At 42.3% G+C, this 25,289-nt stretch overlaps 1 protein-coding gene across 1 annotated transcript in view; it reads right to left on the bottom strand.

The window, feature by feature from the left end:
- SLX4IP (SLX4 interacting protein) overlaps positions 1-25,289 on the bottom strand; it is a 181,776-nt gene that overhangs the window by 36,064 nt on the left and 120,423 nt on the right. The window contains 1 exon segment of the mRNA XM_060031236.1: positions 23,971-24,091. Within this exon segment, the coding sequence (XP_059887219.1) occupies positions 23,971-24,091 (121 nt within the window).

The raw sequence follows: 25,289 nt of genomic DNA, 5'->3' as shown, positions 1-25,289 counted from the left end.
CACATAGTTATCATTTTCTTTGTTCACATCTGACTGCTCCTCCGGCCTCTTTCCTGGGATCATGCCCTGCTTCCTAAAGAAGAGCCTTTGGAAGTCCTTATAATGACATTTTGTGAATAGCAAGCTTTTTCAGTTGTCTCTATGTTTGAAATGCCTTTATTTCACCTTCAGTCTTGAAAAACAACTTCACAGAATAAAGAACCCTAGGTCGACAATTATTTTTTTCTCAGAACTCTGAAAAAAATCATTCCAGTACCTTGGATTATATTTTTGCTGTTAACTGATTGATTTTAAAAATATGATCTGTCTTTTCCTTCTGGCAGCTTTTAAGACCTCTTTTAAGTCTTTGGCATTTGGGAATTTACTGCAATATATCTAAGATCTTTTGAAAAATTTATCCTGCTGGGATCTGCTGAGATTTCTTAAATCAGAGAATACATCCTTCACTCCTTTTAGAAATTTGTCAGTCTTTTCCACTTTAATTCCCGCCTCCAATGCCTTTTTCACTGTTCTCCTGGAACTTTGATTTTTCTTATGATGAATCCATTTTCTCTTTTCCTAATTTGCCGGGATCCTGCTGAAACTCTGACTGATGTGATACTGCCACATTCCATTCCAGAAAAAAAAAATTCTAATTCACATTCCCACCAAGAGTATAACATCATGTCCATTTCCCCATATTCATACCAACATTGAGCAATCAGCCTTCACCTGCCTAATAGGTTAATGCTCACGGCTCATGGCTTTTTAATTTCCAGTTCTTTAACTGCAAGTAAGGACAAACTTTATTTCAGATACATTTGTATTTCTACATGTCCTTTGTTCATTTCTATTAGGGTGCAGAGCTTTTTTTAGTTTATTTTTTTCACTGATTTGTAAGCATAATTTTACAATAATTACATTAATCTTTTATCTGAAAATGTTTTCTTCCCATATTATCATTTATATTTTAACTTTGTTTATAGTGTTTTTTATTTTGCCAAAGTATTTTCCACTTTTATTTAGTAAAACACATATATTGTTTTGAAATTCTGACATAAAGCTTTTGCCCATGCCAAAAGACAACTAAATCACTTACATTATCATTTTCTTATAATATTTTTATCTTATGTTTAAGTCAAAAATCACAAACTAGTGGTGCAGTGGTTGAGAGTCCACCTGCCGATGCAGGGTACACGGGTTCGTGCCCCGGTCCGGGAAGATCCCACATGCCGCGGAGCGGCTGGGCCCGTGAGCCATGGCCACTGAGCCTGTGCGTCCGGAGCCTGTGCTCCGCAATGGGAGAGGCCACAACAGCGAGAGGCCTGTGTACCGCAAAAAAAACAAACAAACAAAAAAGTCACAAACTAGTGGCCTACGAAGGTGCACGTGGTGTTATAAAAGTTTTTTAATTAGTTACAAACATTTTAAGGATTGGGCAAGTTTACATGAAAATATGTATTTTCAGCTTCACTTGAAAAATCAGAATATGTAGCACATGGGCCTACATTTCCACAATGGCACAGAGTGTCTAAAATTGGTAGAAGCCACAGCAAGCCAAGTGGGGGAAGGTGAGGATTATCGGTCGTGATAGAACTAATGAGAAAGGGACACATTCAAGGGACACTTCAGAGACAGAAGCAGAGACAGGTTTGGTGGTCCACAAACAACATGCGCAGAGAGGGTGAATTCCAATGACAGTGTTTCCAGCTTTGTTGACTTGGTGAATGGGGGCTTGCTAAGGAACAGGGAGGGTGGGGAGAATTGGTAAGACAATGAACCAAGCTTTAGACAGAAGGACCTATGAGATGTCTGGGAACGGCTGTCTGGGAAGCAAATGGAAATAAGGTGTGGATTTCAGAGCAGAAGTGATGTCTGGAGATATACACTGAGGCAACTCTGACCAAAGGGAAAAGAGGTCCATGGTGGAGCATGCCAACCGAGAAATGAAGAGGATGAGGGTCAGCAGAGAAAGAGGCACCCACAGGAGTGGTCAGACGGGAAAAGGGATAACCATGGGAGTGAGGTTTTGGAAGTTAAGGATAAAGAGAGTTTCAAGGTCAAATGCATTAGTAAAGGTAGAAGTAGAAAACACTAGGAGTTGACAATTAAGAGGTGGTCGACAGCACTTCTGAGGTGGCTTCACGGTAGAAGAGTAAATGAGGGTGAGAAAGAGGGCACAAAGAGACAAACATCTGCTCCAGGAACTCTGCAAACAGGAGGCAGCACAGGAGTGTCAGGGGAAACTACTGAAGTAAAGGCAAACCGTCGTTTGTCCCTCTGGGACCACACTCCTGTTCCCGTTCCCCAGGCTCGTGCTGGCTTTCTCGACAGGCACTGTCTCACTGAGTTCTGTTAGGACCTTACCGTGGCTCTGTCCTTCGTGACATGAGGTCACTGCTTTCTCCTCTGTGTTGACGTAGTCTGTTTTCTGTTCTATGTTTGCTAGTCAGCATTTGTCTGTAACAAACATTCCTCTCAGGATTGTCACCGTCATTTGGGATTTGTATCCCATTTTACAAGGTGCTAGGTCCTTTTGCCATTTTTGATGTATTCACTCAAGCCATGGATGAAAACACCAAATATGCCCAAAGTTTATCATCAATCCTACTGTTTCTTCCAGTTATTAAATAAACCACTGTGAAGTTCAAGTGACCACCTACTGGTCTAGAGTCTTTCCAACTCCCAAGCATGAGCTCCCTGCCCATATCTAAATCACTCGAGGAATGTGAATCTCCACCGCTAGGGTCTTTTACAAATGCATAGGATTCCTGTATCCCCCGCATCCGAGAACCCGATGTAGATCTGAGGTGGGTGCCAGAGAACTGTATTCTTTTAAAAATGCTCCAGGGGATTCTAATGCACAGCTGAGGTTTGGAAGTCACTGCTCTAAATCTTATTTTGTTGATTTACTGGTCTGTTATAATGAAATTAGTAGCAAGAGTCTCGCTAGAGTAATGGTGGTACTTTACAGAGTTGTTGGAAGACAAAAACAAAATTCGAGTTCTGTAAGTGAATGTAAGAGAGAAATTACACGAGTTCCTTAAACACAAACAGATAGGCCTTTGGCAAGAATACTATAGCAACAGTGAAGAGGCATGGGGAGAAAGCTAATTTCTAAGGCACTCAAGGCTCAAACTACCAAGGCAATTGATGAGAAGCCAATGCATATTAGCTCTATTATTATCGCACCTCTGGAGGATTTCAAAGAACAGCTCTCATGCCTTCTTTGTTTTCTTCTCTCTCTTTTTTAACTGCCTGCTGATAAACTTTTTCACAGAAAAACAAAAAAACACCACATGCTTTTCCTTTTCTTATCTTCCACAAGTCCTTAGAGTTCACATAAAATGTACATCATTTTGATGTGTAAAAAATTAAAGTGATAGGTATGCAATGACTTATGATCTTAATTAAGACATTAAATCAGATCTCATATAGGCTCAGGTTAAAAAAAGAACAAGCTATGGATGCTATCGGCAAAGTCCGGAAGAATATGTAAAGGGGTCTTTTAAATTTTGTTTTGCTGACACAATATTTACTGATAATATAAATATCAAATAAACCAATCAAAAATACTGATTGATAAAAATATAAGAAACTCCATTTTCACCATATAAACATTGTTAACATGAGATTATGAGAGATAAAACCAGGCATCACGTGCTGCCCAGTGAAATGCAGTGGGAAGTACACCCCCTCCACCACAAAGGATTCTTGCACAAGAAACAACAACAGGGGACCAGACCTCATCAAGCCCTCACTACCAGGTTACAGGAAATACAGGGCTGGAAGAGCATGTTAACACCACCATGCAGATACAGCCAAACCCAAACTGTGGGAAATTCCAGAGGACACTTGACCCAGTTTCTTCAACAAGTAAACAGCAAGAAAAAAAAAAAAAAACTGGGAGAGGTTTTCCCATAGGTTCAAAGAGATATTTATCTAAGGTAAAGAGAATCATCCAAATGCAATCAGGGTGTGGACCAACCTTGTCTAGACACTGATTTGAACAATCCAACTATAAAAGAATTGAAGAGATATTCAGAGAACTCTGAAGACAGACTATATATCTGATGGCATCAAGAATTTTTTTTTTCCTTAACGGCACTTTGATCATTTCAGAAAGCAAACAGGGGCTTCCCTGGTGGCGCAGTGGTTAGGAATCTGCCTGCCAATGCAGGGGACACGGGTTCGAGCCCTGGTTCAGGAGGATCCCACATGCTGCAGAGCAGCTGGGCCGCACGCCACAACTACTGAGCCTGCGCTCTAGAGCCCGAGCACCTAGAGCTGGTGCTCCAAGACAAGAGAGGCCACCGCAATGAGAGGCCCATGCACAGCAATAAAGAGTAGACCCTGCTCACCTCAACTAAAAAGAAACCCCACGCACAGCAACGAAGACCCAACGCAGCCAAAAATAAATTAATTAAAAAAATAAACACAAAAACAAACAAACAAATAACCTCATCTTTTAGAGCTGTGTATATTGAATCATTTGTGTGTAAAATAATACGATATTCAGCATTTACTTTAAAAAAATCGGGGGGAGGGGGCAGGAAAAAGCATAAATGAAATAACATTGGCTATATGTTAAAAATGTGATACTGGCTGATGGATAAGTGGGGGTTCGTTGTATGATTCTATTGTTGTGCTTATTTGAAATTTCTAAGTTACAAAATGAAAGTGAAGATTCTTTTAAAGAAGGCTTAATTTTTAAAAAGAAAACACCATCATTTGATGAAAATATTCAAGAATCTTAAAAAAGGATGCACTTTTCTTCTTTTAAATATTTGTGTTTAAAAGAAAGTCCTTCTTCCAAAGTCTCCAGAACATAAATCTTGATTAAAGCTTGATTTTCTAGGTAATTCGCTAACTTTGGAAATAAGATTTTATAAAGAATGCAAAAGTATTCTTTATTATGTTGTGAAATTTAGTCATAATCTTTAGAATCATCTTTTCTGAGGAGATAACGATTACAAGGCAACCTAAGCAAAAATGGTCCAACAGGTGATTGTAAAGCTCTTATCTTCCTGAAGCCTCAATAAGCACACTACTATACTTACAACAGGAATCGTAACTTCACCTCAAGATTCTTTAACAATTAGCAGTCCAAGTTGAAAATATAACTGATTACAGATATAGTTACAGGGATAGCTATAGACACAGATACATACCTTTTGCAAACTCAAGCCACATTACCAACCTGTTAAGTATGGAGTAAAAAGTGCACCAGTATTAAAAAATACAGCTTTGCAGTAAAAAGAGCACATTGCTAAAAACTGAATCTGAGGAATCTGGCAGTCTGAGATAAAGGAGACCTTCCTACTAAAAACATAGAATCCAGGTAAAAGAAAAAACGTGTTTAAATATTGATACATAGCTGAGCTCGAGAAAAATGGAAATATCAAGGAAATACCAGGAATGGAGAAGGCAAGAGTAGGAAACCAATGGGCAGACACCCTAAGGGCCTCTGGAGAAGGTCAGACGAACCCAGGCGAGGACTAAAGCTGTACCCTGGCCATATCCCGGTCGCCACCCAGCCCTGGGAGGAGACACTGCTCCATCATTCCATGAAAACCCCACTCTCGCCTGACTTGTATATTTTTCTTTTGTTGAATGCTGAGAACTTACCATCCCCTGAGGCTCCACAAAGCCTCCCATAACGTTTCATTATCCCAAACCTCCCAGCTTCCTGCCTAACCCTCCCACAGAACCACTTTCCTGCCCTGCCCTTTCTCTATCACCACCTTCCAAATGCACACATTTTCAAGGTCACGCTTGAACTCACTTGACTGAGATCTGAGATGTTTCCAGACACAGTTCTCAGCTCTTTTCATAGCAACTTTCTCTCTACCTTTAATTGGTTTTATTAGAAGGTATACATGATAAGAGGCCTTCCCCCCTGGTATTTGAAGGTACTAGACACTCTGCAGGGCTTTGGAGTCTCAGACAGGGAGTCCTGGGGATCCCAGCGGTATCCTGGGGTAGGTGTGAGTCTCAAAGCAATGGCCACCCAAGCAAGGGCATGAACACATGTGTTTCCTTCTGCCTCAAGCCATGCGCCGTCCCTCGCATGCCCCTCCCTGGCCTTGCGCTTCTCGCTGGTTTACTACGTTGTCTTCGTCCTTTCTCAGTGGCACACCTCTCCCACCAGCTCTACAGCGCCCAGGTTCTTCAAGAAGCTCTAGCCCCGCTCAGGGTTTTCCTTGACATGCCAGCCCCACCCATGCCTGTTGTCATCACCCCTCACCCCTGGTCTTGCCCTGCGGTCCCAAGCTTATGCTCTGAGGGCCAGCTCTTCCCTATCCACCTGTGTCTGCACCCTCCACTCTGCTCATTTCCATCATTAAAACCCCTTCCCAGGGCATAGGAGCAAGACAATTTTTTTCTCTGCTCTCTTCTCAAAACACAGCTTTTCTTAAAAAACAAAAACAAAAAACTTTACTGAGCTCAGGAAAAATAAAAAATTCCTTAGAAATGGCAGTAAGGCCAACAGGGTTAAACAAGCTTGGGAATTCTATGTTAGTTATATAACAGAAGTTAAACATGACAGTACATGTCACACTGATGATGAGCTGTCACAGAGTGGGCAGGCTGGCAGCACACTGGAGTTTTCCCATATTAGTGAGGCATTCTACTGAGTGTGATCTTACTCTTTCTGACCCTGAAAATGATCTCAGGAGAGGAGTTATAGGGACCAGTGTGAACAGGAAATATACATTCTTTCATTCTGTCAAAAGCTGGATGTTCCTCTAATAGTAATAGCCAAACCAGAGGCATCCAACTCATGCTGCTCGTGCACCTACGACAGAGAAGAGACAGAAGAGTTAAAGGAGGACAGGTACAATGCAAGTGCTACAACAAAGACATGTGCGGGAACTGGGGATGCCAAGAAAGGGTGTGTCTAATTAAACAAGGGAGAGTAACAAACTCAACTGGGAGGAGAGAGATTCCCAAGGAAGGGAAATAAATATCCAAGCAGAGTCTGGAAGCGTCAGGAGGATTCTGCTAAGAGGATTGAGAATGGGAGGGCATCACACCCATGTTCGTGTAAAACCACAGGTGACTCCTGTTGGCTCCTGGGAACCCGGGTAGAGTAGACCTCTAGAGACTCAGGGTTCAGAATGCACAGAAGGAAAGGGAGAGATGAAGGATGAGGTTGGACGGATAAGCAAAGGTCAGACTTTAACCCACAGTCAACTTTACAACCTAAAGTAAAAGATTTTAATGAGTTATTGAGACCCATGAGTGTCCCCAGTCATATCTTACAAATACTGTGAACTCACTAAGGCTTTTCCATTAATATGAAGACTTGACTATGACAAGAATCATTTTTCTCTACATCGATTTAGTTAAAATGGAATAATTAGAGTTGATACATCTGTAAAAGATTTAATCTAAAACCCTAGAAATCCTTTGGCAGATTCAATAGTATTTAATTAATTCATTAAAAGGCAGGTGTTTGTAACAATTTAAAGTGAAGTTTATACCAACCAAGTTGGTATAAAACAGACTCTTGATCCTGACTAGTAAATGCCAGCATTAACCCTGCTGGGAAAATGAGAAAACAGTTCTGTTAAAAGAATGGGATGATGATTTAAAATTTACTACAAAGCTACAGTAATTAAAATAGTGTGACACTGGCATAAGGACAGACGTGTAGAAATAGAATTGAGAGTCTAGAAATGAACCCTCCGCCAAGGGTGCCAAGACAATTAAATAGGGATAGAATAGTCTTTTTGACAAATGGTACTGGGATAACTGGATATCCACATGTAAAAGAAGAAGTTGAACCCTTACCTCACATCAGATACAAAATTAATTCAAAATGGATCAATGACCTAAATGTAAAAGCTAAAACTATAAAAGTCTTAGAAAAAAACACAGATATTTGTAAATCTTTGTGGATTTTGATTATGTAATTATTCCTTAGATGTGACACCAAAGGCACAAGCAATGAAAAGAAAAAAAAATAGATAAATTGGACATCATCAAAATTTAAAACTTTAGTGTTTCAAAGGACACCATTAAGAAAGTGAAAAGACAATCCTTAGAAGAGAAGAAAAAGTTTGCAAACCATGTATCTGATAAGGGACTAGTATCTGAAATATGTAAGGAACTCTTACAACAACTCACTAATAAAAAGGCAACTCAATTTAAAAAATGGACAAAGGATTTGAAGACATTTCTCCAGAGAAGATACACAAATGGCTAATAAGTATTTGAATAGATGGAAAACATCATTAGCCATCAGGGAAATGGAAAAATCAAAACCACAATGAGATATCACTTCATACTCAGCAGGATGGCTATAATCAAAATGACAGATAATAACAAGTGTTGACAGGATGTGGAGAAAAAGGAACCCTCATACACTTCTGGTGGGAATACAAAATGTGCAGCCACTTTGGAAAACAGGCTGCAAGTTCCTCAATATACTAAACATAGAGGTATAAAATTATCCAGAAACTCCTTTCTTAGGTATATACTCATAAGAAATTTAAATAAATATCCACTCAAAAACCTATACAAATGTTCATAGCAGCATTATTCATAATAGCCACATAGGGGAAACAGTCCAAATGTCTATCAACTGATGAATGGATAAATGAAATGTGACATATCCATACAACAGAGTATTATTTGACAGTAAATAAGAAACAAAACACTACTGATAAATGCTACAACATGGATGAACCTTGAAAACATTATGCTAAATTTAAACAGTTACAAAAACAACATATTGTGTGACTCAGTTTATGTGAAATGTCCAGAATAGGCAAACTGATAGAAACAACACATAAATTGGTGGTTCCCTAGGCTGAGGGTAAGAAAGGTATTGGGGGAAAGTGGTTCCCCCAATACCTTGTGGGTATTTTAAAGGCTAGTGGGTACAGGGCTTCTTTATAGAGTGAAAAAAATGTTCTCAAATTTATTCTGGTGATGGTTGCACAGCTTTGTGAATATATAAAAACCACTGAATCGTATGTGTTAAATGAGTGAATCATATGGTATGTGAATTACATCTCAAGAAAGTTATTATTAAAAAAAAAAATGGAGAATGGGATGAAATGTTCTTCAGCTAAATGGATGGGAACTGTCAGTGTTTCTCATTCTTAAATCCCTAAATCAAGTAGGAAGAATGATGCTTTCCTCTGGCTGAAAATGTCTGAGACTTTCCAAATGGGAAATAATGACTGACTGACATGATGGCCAATTCTAAAAGGCTACACAGAAACAACAGTCCATCATTTTACTAGATTCAGCGAATGCATCGATAAGCATCGGTTGTGTGAATTCTATAGTTTTTCAACAGTAGGCCTCCTAGACCTACAGTTATCCTAATTAAATGTCATTGGTGTATTCTGGCCCATCAGAGTACCATATATTACTACAGGCCCCCAAAGTTTATTCAGCCTAATTTTCACTTTTCTAAAAGGCTAGAGAATAAAGATTTAATAAGTTAGAGCTGGAAAAAGGAAAAAAAAAAGTATGAAAAAGCCTCTTCACAAGAGGACTACTTCTAAAGTGTACACTTTTGTTATTAACTAGTGTTTTACTAAAATAAGGATAAACTTACACAATGCAACAACCTTACAGTCTTCCAAAACTTCACATTACCTTGAAAGGAAATCTAGAAGCTGTTTTATTTTCAAATATATCTTATACAGAAAGATTTGTTAAGTGTTTCAAAAATGTTTTCTATTTAAAAGAAACCTTTACGAGTCATTCTTGTAAATAATGAGCATTTCTTTTCCCCCAGGGGAATAATTCCTACTTCAGTGTTTCTAAGAATACACAGGGTTAAAACCGTGTAAAATAGATTTTCTCACAGTTGGGGGAGAGCAAAACACCGCAAATAGGAAACCAGACAGCTAGGAGGTCAAAACACTACACTTCCAGGTCAGACTTCTGGTTGCAATTAAGTAAAATTCCTGCAAATATTTGGAAGGAAATCATATTTTTGGTGTCTCCTTTCTGGCCTTGTAACTTTTTTTATTTTTCTTAGCAGCAACTTATGTATCTATATTATTCATTAAAGACACTCAGAAACACACAAACATACACAATTACAGGCACATATGCACCAACCTATGACCCCAGAATTGCGATTCGATCTTGGCCTCAAAGTTAAAACTAGCATCTCTTCCCAGGCATTCATTTTTTTTAGGTTTGAGATCGTGTGGACCTAGTCTGGGTTTTGCTTAACGTAGACATGGATGATTTTCTCAAGACATTCCACACAATAGGTTAAGCCAAGTTTCCCATTAGTGAAATAGTTCATGATCAAATATCTGAGACCCATTTGAAGCTGACTGGAGTTGAGGCTCTAAGTAGTAACGGCACTGTGCTACAACAACAAATACAAACCAGCTCCACAATTAAGTGCAGATGAGCAGGTATTAAACACGCCTCTTCTCAACTCCCTGGAAATAGCCCAGGGGTTTGCAATGCTTCACAAATGCACACCTCCTTCAGAAAACGGTGGTGGATTCATTTAGAGGTGATATAAATGGCCACTGTAGCAAAGGGAGCAGGTAGTCCCTGCCCAGTTTATAGACGTTATTACAGTGAATATAAAATTGTTTTCATTATAGACAATTGCAGTGGTAAGCTGAAAATACTAACTACAACAACCGTAATTTTAGATTCTCCACTTTTATTCTAAATAAAAGGGTGTCATGTTAGGGAATTTGAAAACGAAAGCGCTCCGGTTTTTAATCATCACTTAGGCTACTGGTCCCCAAATTCCCAAAATACCTAATTAGCAAATCCCAGTCCCAAAGCATTAAACCTCAGCATGTTACCCTCCACTAGACAGAGCCTCTTCACACGTCCTCCGTACCCTTCAAAGTCAAAGAATTCTTAGACATTTAATCAGTGAGATAACTACTATCTATTTTCTCTCTCGAGCTTCCCAATGGCTATAATGTTAGTGATGTGAAACTCAATTACTATGAATTTTTAAATCTTGGCATTGTGATCAGAGGGCCTGGCCAAAGGAAAAGAATTTAAAGGGGACAGACAGGCTGGTAAAAGCCATAAGCGCTTCCCATACATAGGAAAGGCTATTACTATAGGGCAACGGACATAAAACTCCCAAGAAATGTACAGTACACGCCAAGGTAAATAGTTTCCACTATACCTTGTCATCTCACACATTAAAAAATTATATGCAACTCCTGTGAGAAAAGGCCACTGCTTTCTGAGAAATGGGGGTGGGGGGAGGTAGGGGATATGTGTGTGTTTGCTTTCCTCGTTAGTATCTGTCAAACACAGGAGAGGTGCCACTCTTTAAGACTTCATCTGGGATTTGCCAAAGGAAAGTACAGTTTTGTCGGGGTGGGGGGAGGGTCTCACTATCTCCTTCTGCCCCCCACCCCTCCCAACACACACACACACACACACACACACACACACACACACACACACACACACACATGCTATGTGGCAGCCAAACCATTTGAACAATATTAAGGCCAGTGTCCCAAGGGCCACATTCCCTACATGCTAGAATAAGCCACTGTTTTCACTGGGTAAACCATGAGAACTATAGGTCCCCCATCCAGTTATCACCATTAGAAACACTGTGACAAAACACACAGATCACTAATAGAATGGTGTTATCTCACGCTGATTATCAATGTAAGGCAGTGACTTTCTCTGCCAGCAGGGCAGGAGTGCCAGCCAGTCCCACCTGCCACCAAGCAGGACTCGTCTTTGGAAGAGCTAGTAATAAACAGTCAGTCTTCACAGAGCTGGTAAATGGGCAGGGCTCTCAGCCAATTGGGACAACTCCTTTTAGAAAAGTCTTGCAACCACCATCTGATGACAAAGACCTTTCTAGAATCCAAGAGTCCCAGGGGATTTGGTAAAGTTGTTTTGAACTTCCCAGTTCCTGAATATGCAGAAATTTGGGAGCAGAGAGTCTGGGTGTAAATGTGAACCAGCCCAAGCCGACTCTAAAGTATAAATGGAGTTGCATCACCATAAAAGCCCCAAGAGAATTGGCATTGTAATTTGAACCTCAGCAATGGCAACGCAGACTTCGTTTTATGAGGAAAAATCATTGTTTGCTATGTGCCGGGCAGGGGCTTTCGGGAGAAGGCCAGGGTGGGAGAGGAAGCAGCTGACTCACCAGCCAGCAGGGTCGATTTAATAAGGTTTATACTAACAACGAAAAGGCCTTCTAGGTGGTTCAAACTGGCGCTCGACAACCTCTTGGTGTGGTGAAAAGAATCCTAACCTTTTTTTTGAAGCTTTGCAATCAGGTTTTTTTGTGTGTTTTAATTCCTTATAAAATTTAAAAAATAAACAAAAGATCAGTTATTGCCACTTCAGCAATGTCCATAACAGGTAACTATAACAAGTGGAAACATGATGCATAAAAGTTTACAGTTTTTGCTTTTCTTTCCATTTATTGCAATAAATGATTAGACAAGTCTCCCCAGTTTCTGAGGATGCAAAGTCTCTCGTGTTGTCATTGCTGCTTTAGCACAGTTACGGTAAAAAGTATAAAACTTAAAGTTTTACAAATTTCCAATTCCTGGAAAAATCATCTTTGCTGAAATTGCGGCACGTTCACCAGAGGCCTTGTGGGCACTTGCTTCCATTATTGCCCTTGTAAGCTTCTCGTGCGGATGAAAGCCGAGCAAATGTTTTGATGGAGTACATTATGGGAAGAAATGTAAATAATAACCAAAGCTATTTAAACACATGTGTAAAGAGAAAACACATGTTTCCATGGTGCCCTAGGACACATCTAGGGAAATCCATTTCTCTTTGTAAAGGGCTGTGAATAGAAAAAAACAATGTCTCCATATTAAGAATATTTAGCAGCATGGCAGATTGTTTTAAATGTGCTGTGCTTTTTACCGTGTATCAAAGCGCAGAAGCTCCCAGCTCCTCCCGTTTCAGGCCGAGAAGCCCTTCCATGGCAGCGTCCGCGGCCGCCCAGGGCTCCACCTCAACGGCCGGGGAGGGCAGGGGCGGGTGCTGACACACAGCCAAGGTGACTCCGAAGCTGGGACTCTCTGCCAAGGGCCTATGTTTCATCAGGGCTGACAGCTGTTGGAGAGACGGTAACTTTCATTGTCCCTAATGTCTAAGGAAAGGATGGTCACGTGACTGCGTAAGGACGGTGTTTCGGAGCAAGCTTTCACTGTTCTCTCTGCAAACGCCGGATGGTTTACATGGAGGAAGGGCTGGGCTCAAACGGAAAAGGTTTTCACTTCCAAAATTTCTTTTAAATAGGAAAAGGCCCTTTTTTCAGTGGGCTGGGAAAATAAATACAAAGCAAAACAAACAGCACAATATGCGAATGTGCGCTCCTGGGGCCCCTGGGGAGCAGGGCTCACAATCGGGCCTGTGTCTGGAGAGCAGAGAGAAAGCTTTTTTTGGCAGGTACGGTGCATCGGGCGATGGGGAAAGGAGAGGAACGTTTCTCAGACGGAGGGAAGAATAGGAAGAACTTGCTTGTTTTGGCAATTCTCATCTTTTTCTTGTGCTCCTCCTGTTGTGTGCACACCCGCTGATTTCCTAACATGGTGGTAAAGTGCCCCCCGCCCTCCCCAGGATGCTGAGTGGGTGTCGATGGACAGATAGGAGGTCTGTTCATCTGGCCCCGAACATTCACAGAAGATGCCTCAGATGCCACAAGAGAACGAGCTGCACGCTGGCTGGAGATTTAAGCTAAGATTTTATAGGAGCGTTCGGCTTAGAAGAAAAGCCAAATAGAAAGCCAAGGCAGACAGAAACCACAGTGCCCAGGAAAATTTAATCTATTTTACGGCATTTTCCAAAGGACTGGGTTTCTTACATGTTAACTGCAAGAAAAAGGTTACACAGAATGGAATAATGGGCAGTTAAAAAAAAAAAAAAAAGGAAAAAAGAAAGATTACTGCTCTACAAACACAAAGATGTCTTAAAGCCCTAATATTTAGACAGTGTATTGTGGGAAGTGCTTGGAGCTGGAAGATGAGCTCTGTTTTCATGATTAGAGGGAAATTTTATTAAAAAAGAAAACACACACACACACTCTCTCCCCCACTCTCTCTCCCTCCCTCTCTCTCTCTCTCTCTCTCTCTCTCCCCCCTTAATAGGGAGGCTGAAGCAGTGAAGAGAAGCCAGGCATCCTGACAGCCATGTTTTCATGATGCCTCTGACACTTCCCAGTTATGTGACCTCGGGCAAGTTGCCTGAACTCTGAGCTTGGTTCTCATCCTTAAAACCAGGGTTAAGGATGCTGCTAGAAAGGGCTGCCCCAAGGATCCACCGTGGGTACGCGGAAGCCCCAGCACAGTGCTGGCACCCATCAGGCTGAATCTTGGTAACGGTAACTAGTAGGAGTGGTATCGTTGGAGGGCACTTGTGGTGGTGGTGGGGCTGGAGGGCACTTGTGATGGGCAGGGCTGGAGGGCAGGCATCTGCAGAAGAGGCAGAAAATACTGCAGCTCACCTTACACTGGGGTAGGATGTGGTTTTGACTTTCTCAAAACCAAATGAGGAAAACTATCTAATAATCTGTAACTCGCAGACCACTTTTACCTCTGCCTTTTGTTAAAGGGGCAAGAGATGCTACGATGGAAGCAGAGCACAAAGCCTTGGCAAATGCTACAGTTCGTTCCTTTACTTCTTCCAATGCGTGTGCTCCTCCTGAGTGACAAGCTCTGCACTGGGTGCTGCCCAGGACAGGACCCTTGCCCTCCAGGAGGAGGAAACGATGACTGTGCCACTGTCCAAGCTGGAAAAGGGAGGAGCAGCTCCCTGAGGGGGAAGACGCAACAGATAAGGTTCCTTAAGGGAAATGATAAGGTTCCTTAAGGGAAATGATGCGGGAGCACAGGCCTGCAGGGTGATGCAGAGCTGGCCCAGCGGCGAACAAGGAGAAGAGAGCTGTGGGGAGAGGAAGCAGCATGTGCAAAGGCCCAGAGGCGAGAAAACATGATGTTCTGGGGGCCTGTCAGGTAGGCTATGGTGCCAAGCTGATAAATGAGGGTTTATCATTTATCCCCCCCTGGCCAAAGCCATCTGGGACCAATGACTCCCCTGCCCCTAGAGGAGAGAGGCTCCTCCGGAACCCAGCTTCCCACAGGTCTGGATGAAGGGCTGCCCAAGTCTCCGGGTACCGGGCGGTTGGCTTACCCAGCGTTCTCCTGAACAGCCTGACTGCTCAGTGCCTGAAACTGGGACTAAAATGTCCTGCCCCCCTCCCCGCCACCCCAAGGTCATTTTCATGCTTGCTTAATAAAAAGGTTGATCATGGGAGAACTGGGGTCCCTCTGCTGGAATGCAGTTACAAGGTACATAAAGCTGTACCCCAGCGAAGCACACACAGCTACAGAACGGCAAGAGAGCAGAGGATCCCGTGTGAGACTCTCAGCCTGTGCCAAGTGATGCCCTGCATTCCCTAGAACCCTCTGCACAGGTGGGGGCCCAACATGGAGAGGACACTGCCACCACGGCTCGTGGACCCTGGGGTTGAGGGACACCCTTCAGGGACTGAGAGCTAGTTGCTGGGAGGACTAATGACCAGGAGAGACATGGCATCTGTAGACCACCACAGTCGAAGAGTGGATGGGTCACCTGGTGATGAGGTGGCCAGAAATTTGTCATCCACTAAAGCCTGTGGTTGGGTGAGTCACTTGGTCCAGTAGAGGGCCATGAGCCAGTGGTAGCCTTGGTAGGAACGCTGTCAGTGGCTTGACCGACAGACGTCTTTGGCTTATTGGTTAACTGATACGTCCATGACTCCAAATAAAATGGAGAACATACTTGGGCCCTACTTAAACTGTATGTTATGGGCTGAATCGTGTCTCTCCAAAATTCTTATTGAAGTCCTCACCCTAGAGGTACTCAAAATGTGACTATATTTGGAAATAGCATCTTTAAAGAGATCATTAAAATGAGGTCATTAGGGTGGGCCCTAATCCAATATGACTGTATAAGAGGTGGACTTTATACGAGGGGGAATTTAGGACACAGACATGTAGAGGGAAAACCGCGTGAAGACACGGAGAAAAAGGCCATCTGCGAGCCGAGGAGAGAGGCCTCAGAACCAACCCTGCTGACACCTTGATCTCGAACTTCCAACCCCCAGAAGTGTGAGAAAATAAATTTCTGTTGTTTAGCAGTCTGTGTTATTTTGTTATGACAGCCCTAGCAAGCTAGTACACTGTATAATAGAAAAGAATCTAGGTCTGGTAAATAGGGGTCTAACTTGGGCTACCTTGAAAGACAGCCACAGCTTCTCAGAGAGCCAGGCACCCAAGCAAGGCCCCCTCAAAAATATTACAAGTACATTCTCTAAATTTTCCCCTTGGGATCTGCAATTGTTTACTAGGGTGCCTGCACAGTGAGAAAAGGGAAATACCCAGAACTTTTGAGGATGACTGGACGCTAGCTCTGAGACTGTGCTATGCCTTGGGGTTTCTGGTTGCCACTGTACCCACCAGAGGGGGATAAATAGAAACCTGGCTTCAATTCATCTGACAAAGGGCCCAGCAGGTCTGTGAAAATCTGTAGTTGTCTTCTCAGCTGTTGAGTATATGACTGAAATAGATTTACTCGGCAAATGACAGAAGGACTGGGACAAGGACATTTGGGGAAAAGTTACAGAGTGTGAGAATATTTGCATCTGATGTGAATGTTCTCTGAAAGGCCCCATTAAGAGGTGCTTACAATAAGCTGGACCAGATGACCTGCCCCCATGCGTGCTGGCCAGCCTCTTTCCCCAGTTGCCCAAGTACCTGCTCAAGGACTCAGGAGTGATGTGGCCACGGGGGCAAGGATGAACATTATGCTTGGGCTCAACAACACAGACTTAACCGCATCAAGGCTGAGCCCTGCCAAACGTCCAATTAATCTGAGCCTCCCCACCAACTCTCATATCGCAGGGAGACGGGCTAGCTGTGGAGGGTGGATTATATTAGACCTCTTTCATCACAGAGGCGGCAACAGCTTACCTCCATTGGAATAGACCCTTATTCAGGATTTGGATGTACCCTCTATGTCTGCCATGTTTCTGCCAGCCACATCACCCATGCACTTCCTGAAGGCCTCATTCACCATCACCAGTGCAGTGATTCTGACCAAGAAAACTCATTTTTCAAAATAAGACAGTGGGTGCATAAAATTCAGTGGTCCTACCAAGCAATCAAGCCAGGCTCAAATGCAGCTGGCCTTAGACAATGGTGAAGAGGTCTACTGAAAATTCAGCTATGACACAAACTGCAAGGCAGAAGGGCTTGTGGAGCTGGGGTGAAGCCCGAAAAGATGTATATGTGCTCTGACCAGCAGAACAACGCATTCCCTTGGCCAGAATATGTGGTTCCTGGAACCAGGGAGTGGAAGTGGGAAGTGACCACCTCAGCAAAAAGTTTGCCTTCCATCCCCCTGACTCTGCTTCTTTAGTACTCAAGAAAAGACTAGAGGGGCTTCCCTGGTGGCGCAGTGGTTGGGAGTCCGCCTGCCGATGCAGGGGACACAGGTTCGTGCCCCGGTCCGGGAAGATCCCACATGCCGCGGAGCAGCTGGGTCCGTGAGCCATGGCCGCTGAGCCTGCGCGTCCGGAGCCTGTGCTCTGCAACGGGAGGGGCCACAACAGTGAGAGGCCCACGTACTGCAAAAAAAAAAAAAAAAAAAAAAAAAAAAAAGACTAGAACAGAGAGGAAAACATGAGTCAGGCTGAAAGTTCAAAGCGCCGTGTAACTGTTTCCGGCTCTTCACGCCGCTAGACAAATAGACCAAAGGGCGGTTGAAATGTTGGCTCACGATGGTACAAGAAGAGCAACAAGGTAGACGGGTAACACAGAAGGAATATAACGTGTTCGACCTAGCAGAGCACATCCAGTGCTAAAACTTGACGCAAACTATGGCAACCTCAGAAAGGCAGGACCACTGAGGGCTCAAATTCCTTAGCAAGGAAAGTTTGGTCACCTCACCAGGTCAAGAAACCTGATCAGCTGAGTTACTGGCTAAAGACAAAGGGAATATGAAATAAATATTAGAGGAGGGAATATACAAACACCAACTATTTATTTCATGTAACTGACTACAGAAGTTAGAATGATAGCATCTTCCTAAATTGTCTTCCTTGCTGTACCACATATGTATTTATATATTAACTAAGTTTTTTGTTTTTTTATTCAGGGTATGTTGGCAATAGTTAGCTTCGTCATTTAGTCAGTAAGGAAAATAATATGGGCTGTGAATAAACCAAAGGAGGAATACACATCGCTCAGAAATCTCGGGCTTGGAGCTGGGATGTGAGACTTGGGGTTCTCTCTCTTGGAGGAGGTGCTGAGCATATTTTGTCTGTAGTTGGGAGAGCTGTATTGTCAGGCAAAAGTTTGTTGTTATTGTTTGGAAGTTTATGGAAGAAGGAAGCCAACAGGAAAATTTCAGTGGATATTTGTAACTCGTATCCACCCACCCAAAACTTCTGCCCATCCTCCCTGCGTTTTGGTAACTTCCCACATTTTTTAAGTCCCACTTTCCCAAGGTAAAAGCCAAACATTTTGCACTCCCTGGCTCACCTGCAACCAGGATACAGCCATGGGATCCTCTCCATGGGAGGAGCACGGCGCCACGGCCACAGGCCAGGCCGTCAGGCTCCTGTAGGCTCAGTGCTGGGCTTTGCAGACGGCAGCTGAAAGGGCTCATGAACCAAAGCCGTCCCCCCATCTTGAGGCTGAGGCTGTGCTGTCTGTGTAGACTCAGAATCGGACTGCCTGGCCCTCCTACAGGTAGATTCTGTTGAACTACCTAATATCTTTAATCAACTTCTCCTCTGCTGCAGAGACAGACCAATTCCAGCTAGTCTCAAGCAGAAATGAAATTAAACAAAGGATATTAGGTAACTAAGGTTCCTGACCACAAAAGGATTTAAGCTGGAGACGATCACATTTTTGTTTTCAAAAGGCCACTCTGGCAGCAGAGGCATGGATGAATTGGAAGGGATATCAGGAGGCCGTGGCAGTGATTCAAGAGCTGATTAATAAGAAGGGTCCTGACCAAGCGAGTGACACAGGGAAAAACAAAAATTTAAGACGAAAAAGGCAAACGACCCAATACAAAGGTAAGCAATAGTTGTAAATATGCAGTTCAGTCAATAAACACATAAAAACAGAAAGATAAATATCAAAGGGCATGACATCTCTTTTTTTGATTTTTGGCCTGTCAGACTGGCAAAAATTAAAAATACCAGTAACACTCAATATTGGCAAAGCTAAGGGGAAAAATATTAATGAGGTAGAGTTGACAGAATCTGAGCTAAGTCTTTAAAATAGAAACTTTCTTACAACGTTAATTTTTACTAAATCCATTGAAATAACAATTCCAGGTGACTTAAGAAGGCTGAGGCTACTGGCAAATGTCTGTGCTATGCTGTTCGCTGACGGAGTTTTTGCCAGTACTCTTTGTATTCCTCAATATTACATGATTAAGGAAATGGCTTAAAAGCCATTTATGTTATTTTTTTTAATAAAGATAACTCAGAGGATGAAATATATTAATTTTATTAAAGCAATCAGCAAAGTTACCAGCCTGGTGACTTCAGCTCACCAAGCATCGTGTGTTAAGTGTCTATCCCATGATGAAGTACGTTATCGTTACTCAGATCTGGAAACGGGAAAGGTAAGAAACTCACACAAATAAGGAAGATACCCAATTTACACAAAAGCGAAAACCATACACATTCACCCTAGTCACCAAGACAGTAAGAACAACTCTATTTTCAGGGAACATGAGACACAGAACTAAACAGTGAGGAGGAAATAGGCAAGGCCTTCCTTACAGTTCATGGCTCTGAAATTCCTTTGGAAGAAAAAGGCATTTAAAGTAAGACTATGGGAGCAGCCGAGAAGAGGCAGTTTCCATTTTTAGTGATGCTGATAATAAACAGTCTGGGATGGGCGGCATCACTATGTATGTCTGCTTCATCCCTGCGGGTGTGCATGTCCTAGAAGATGATGCATCTCGGCCCTCTATGGAAGGCAGCCCTGGGGTAGAGATGGGCGAACAGCGCTCTGACCTTTAGGAAATTAACAGTTTAGTATGAGGTGAAGCAGAGTTACCGGTTTCTGCTCTTGAATTAAGCAGCTCGGTCATTTGGAGGAAAAAAAAAAAAAAGAGGCTCTGGGGTGGCAACCCCTCAATCTTTACCAACAAAGAAAGGGAGAAAGGCAGGTAAACTGATTATAAAACAATTATAATACAATGTGACCAATGTTATAAAAGTGCTATGAGCAAGGAAGACAGGAAATTGAGGAAGACTTTGTAGAAGTAATATGTGAGTTAGGTCTTAAAAGCTGAATACTAGGAGATTTCCAGACAAAAGAGAAACCTAAAAACATAAAAACACAGAGGTATAAAGAATGCAGGTTTGCAGGAAATAGAAAAGTGAGTAGCAGGAAGGGACAAGGCAGGCGAGGTAAGTTACAGCAGGCCTTGACCTTACTAGGAAGAGGAAAGATGTATCCATGTGTGTAATTAATCACTTGTACAAACATTTATTAAGAACCTACTACAAACCGGAAAATATGCTCCATGCCGGGGATACCATGGATCATAAAAGAGGCAGAACCTGTCTTCAGGCGACCGGCACACTTGTGGAGAGATCAACATTAATCAAATGGTGTGAACCAAAGTGCAGGATGCTCCTGGGCCTGGAAACAGGGGACCTGTGGACAGGATACGCTTCCCTGGGGTGTGGACTTTGAGCGGAGGGCTGAAAGTGGCAGAGGGGCAGGGGAGGACCAGCGCTCCAACATGGGCAGAAGCCCCAGGATGAGTGGAAGAATGGGGCTTTGAAAGAGAGGAACTGAAGCTGCTGTGGCTTAAGCATGAAAGAAGGAACAAGGGCCACAAGATAAGGCTGGAGAGGCAGCTACCCCAGAGATCTTGGCCTTCACCCAGGAGCCCTGGGGAAATCCTGAAGGGCTTTCTGCACAAAGATCAGACCTGTGACGTGAAGGGATTACACTAACTCAAGTGTTGACAACAGGTGGGGCATCAGCCAGAGCGAGCGCAAGGGCGCCAGGGAGCGTGCTGCTGCAGGTGTTCGAGTGTCCAGCTGAGGCGGGACCCTGGACTGCTTGGTGGCAGCAGGGGACTAGCTCAGGTGGGGACATCGAAAGACATGCTCAGTCAAAGGTTAACTGTTCTCAGAAGCAGAAAGAAGGGAGATGCTGCTTTCACACCGAGTTGGCTTTCGAAGAGGGAGAGGAGTGAGCGGCACACGGTTGCATCAGCACCCTCCTGCTTTCTTGGGCAATCAACCGTGCTGCTTATCTCTGACAGAGAAGCCTGGCTTTTGCCCCCACTAGGGGGCATCGGAGGCTCCAGGGGCAAAAAAGGCTTCTTGTTTGTGGTTGTAAAATAAACCAAGTCAGAGGCAAATGACAAACTGAGAAAAATCTCTTGCAACATACATAACACACAGAGCTTGAATATCCTTAAGGAGCTCTTACAATGTATGAACAATAGAGAGAAATATTATATAGAAATTGAAGTGTGCAAATATCTAGATCATCAAGGTGTCCACCATACCACTGTTTACAACAGTGAAAATATTAGATGCGACCTAAATGTCCCACTGATAAATCAAACTATGGACACAATGGAATTCTATGCAGTCATTAAAAACAGTGATGTGGACCCCGAATGGCCAAAACAATCTTGAAAAACAAGAACAAAGTTGGAAGAGTCACACTTCCTAATTTCAAAACCTACTACAAAGCTATGGTAATCAATACAGTGTGGTATTGGCATAAAGACAGACATATAGACCAATAGAATAGAAGAGAGAGCCCAGAAATAAACTCTCATATTTATGGTCAAATGATTTTTTATAATGGTGCCAAGGCCACTCAATGGGTCAAAGGACAGGCTTTTCAACAAATAGCACTGGGAAAACTGGATATCCACATGTGAAAGAACAAAGTTGGACCCTTAACTTAAACCATATAAAAGATTAACTCAAAATGAATCAAAGACCTAAATGTCTATAAAACTCTTAGAAGAAAAAAATAGGGAAAAGCTTTGTGACACTGAATCCAGCAATGATTTGTTGGATATGACATCAACTGGCTACATCAAAATTAAAAACGTTTGGGTCAAAGGACATTGTCAAAGGCTTTGTTTTCTCCATTTCTCTCAGGAGGGAGAAAATATCTGCAAATCATATCTGATAAAAGATTAATATCCAGAATATATAAAGAATTCCTACAACTCAAACAAATAAACAAACAACCTAATTAAAAAATGGGCCAAGGACATAAACAGACATTTCTCCAAAGATACACAAATAGTTAATAAGCACATGAAAAGATGGTCAACATCACTAATCATTAAAGAAATGCAAACCCAAACCACAATGTGATACCACTTCACATCTATTAAATTTTTAAAATGGTGATATATGTGTTTCAAAGGACTTTTATATTATGTTAGGTGGGAAGAAAATAGATTACAAAATTGTATGTACAGTAAGATCACTTTTCTGTTTAAAAACAAACTTCTTGCTCACGTGAGCCCAAGAAAGGCTTTGGGTTTCATCTTGGGGCCAGAATACCATGTGTTCCCTGCCTGTGAGAGAGGCTGGGAAAGTGAGTATTTAGCTCTTCCCTCAGTAGGAGTGGAGGCCAGGGGAGGGGCCAGTTGAGGATGGGGACTGACTAAGCCACTACCACAGTGGAGACAGAGGTCTTGGAACTTTCTCTGCTCCTTTTCCTTCCGTACCAGTTAGAAAGTGACACTAGCCAGGTCTGCTGGAGTACAAAGGATGCAAGCTCATACGGCTTTTCTCAAGAAGACTTACAGTATTACTAAGCAAAATGCCGGCAAGCGTCATCTAATACAATATTGTTTGGACTGAAAATTCTATTTGTCTGAGGCTTTCGGTTTGAATAAATTTAACCTATCTGCCCACTTATCAGTCGTGCCCAAGTAAACAGTGCAGATTAAGTATGCCTTCAAAGGGGAGGACGTGACACCATTCTTTCCCTAAAGAGGTGTTGCATTAGCATAATCTAGTTCACAGCACTACAGTGCTGTCCTCTGAGGATTAACATGGGCTGACTGTTAAGTGTACTACAAAGAGAGCCATGAAATGCTAACTTAAAATTAAAAAATTAAAAACACCACAATGACAGAGTGGAGAGAACACTGGTCTGGGGGGTCAGGTTCTGCTGCTTGTGACCCAAGTCCTCCTCCATATTCAACATATCCCTGAATATGCTGAATATGAATCTGTGCATCAGGCACTGAGCTAAGTGCTGGGGGCAGGGAGAGGAGAAGGGAAGATGCCAGATACACGACATAATCTTTGTCCTCGAGAAGATGATCTTTTATTTGGGCAACCCCCTTAATCTCGCAACCTCAGCTTCTTCACCCATAACTCAAGGATATGACCATTCTCCAAGTGTTATTAGGATAACAGGGTGGGATATTTCAACCTCAGTGCCCTTGACATTTTGGGGGATAGTGTCTTGCTGTGGGGAGCTGCCCTGGCCACTGTAGGATATTTAGTGGCGTCCCTGGCCTCTACCCACCAGATGCCAGTAGCTCCCCTCCATGGCTATGACAACCCAGACTGTCACAGACATTTCCAAATGTCCCCTGGGGCAAAAGCACCCCCAGGTGAGAACTTCTGAAATAGGGTGACATAAATGAAAGCACTTAGAAAAGCATAAAGCCCCAAATCAAGTCAGCGTTAACGTAAACCCAGCTGTAAGACTTCTCAAAAAAAAAAAAATCCTTTAAAGAATTTATAGCTTACTTAGGAATGTTTATTTTCTATTTTTATGTACTTTGCCTACCATTAAAAGCCCTTCAGGGCTTTCTGGTTAATTTGCTTTACCTAATGAATGCATCTTCAATAGAACATATTTTTTAAAAATGTATCACTGTACTAACGTGACAGTCAGAGTCAAACATAACTGCCATCTCTACAAAGCAGAAATTTTATCCAAAATCAAAGTACTCCATTCCTACCTTTTAAGGACAAGGGATTGGATCTTGTGAATTCTGTATTTGATGGCCTGTGCTGTTTACGAACTCCTAAGTATTCCTTCACTCTTGAATCAATGGTTTCTTTTAACAGTAAACAGACTTCCTAAAGTAAATCAGAAAATTAGATATAACTTAATTTAATGCAATGCAAAAAAAGTCAGTATCATGCATATTTAAACACCAAAATCGAACATTTCATTTTGTTTGCTCTTTAAATTAGCTATGAATGAATAAAGGAATCATATATGTGCTCATGGATAATGCTGCAGATTTAAATTTGCCACTGAGCTTTGCTTGAAACCATGATGTTGGCTTACTCTGTGATGTAAGAAATACACTTCATTTCTCTCTGCCTCAGTTTCACATTTCTAAAAGGAAGATAAAAACACTTCAATGTAAAAATCAGGGCGATCAGGTGACAAAATCAGAGAGGTAAAGACTGTTTTCGTATAAATATCAACCCGTGGGATTGTGACAAACAGAAGAGAGAAGTCAAACAGAGCCAACTCTGGCTGGAGATGGTAGCCCCAGAGCCAGGCCCACTGGGTGGGGACTGTGGACCGGGAGAAGCTGGGAGCCAAGGCACAGTCAGAGGGAACCCTGACCCCTAAGCAGTCAACAGGGGGCAGCCCCCCGTGCTTTCATATGGGGACACAAGGCACAGTGATACCAGATCTTCCAATTTGTTTAAGAGAAACTAGAGACAGTGATTTTTATACAAAAATTTCCCACTTTTCAAACTTGGTTCAAAAAACTTTTAATACCTAACCACCATAATTCATTAGTTTCTGGGATTTACAAATCTACTAAAAAGGAATAGCACCGAGTGGTGGGTTGAATAGCGAACTGGAAATCAGGAGTCTGATTTTCTTCTCATACTTGTTGATGATACTGTATATGCTTTTGTGAAAACTGTACTTTGTTCACCTATTCATGGTAAAAATAATTTAACTTCTTATATTGCTCAAAAGTAGACTAATATTTATTAGGCAACAGAAACACAGGGCATCCCATATGACTAGCAAATTTCTGGAGCTAACATTTTATGTATCGGTGTTATTGATAAAAAGAAAAACAAAACTTTAAAAGTCCAACCACACAATGGGATGACACTGCCCATTCCAGCTACACTACCAGAAGAATGTTACTTGATGTAGGGAAAGGAAAAAATTGCCCACAAATCTAAATGTCTTAACTGAGATTAAGAACTGATGCGTAAGGATGGGTAATTCTGGTTCAGTTCCCAAGGACTCTGCAGAAGGCTCAGAGTTTCCAGGTCACCTCAAACCTGTTTCACTGGT

Source organism: Delphinus delphis, chromosome 15 (assembly GCF_949987515.2).
Source record: "Delphinus delphis chromosome 15, mDelDel1.2, whole genome shotgun sequence".
NCBI classification, from domain to species: Eukaryota; Metazoa; Chordata; class Mammalia; order Artiodactyla; family Delphinidae; genus Delphinus; species Delphinus delphis.
Note: the sequence above shows the minus strand (reverse complement) of the source record. Positions and strands in the feature narration are given on the sequence as shown.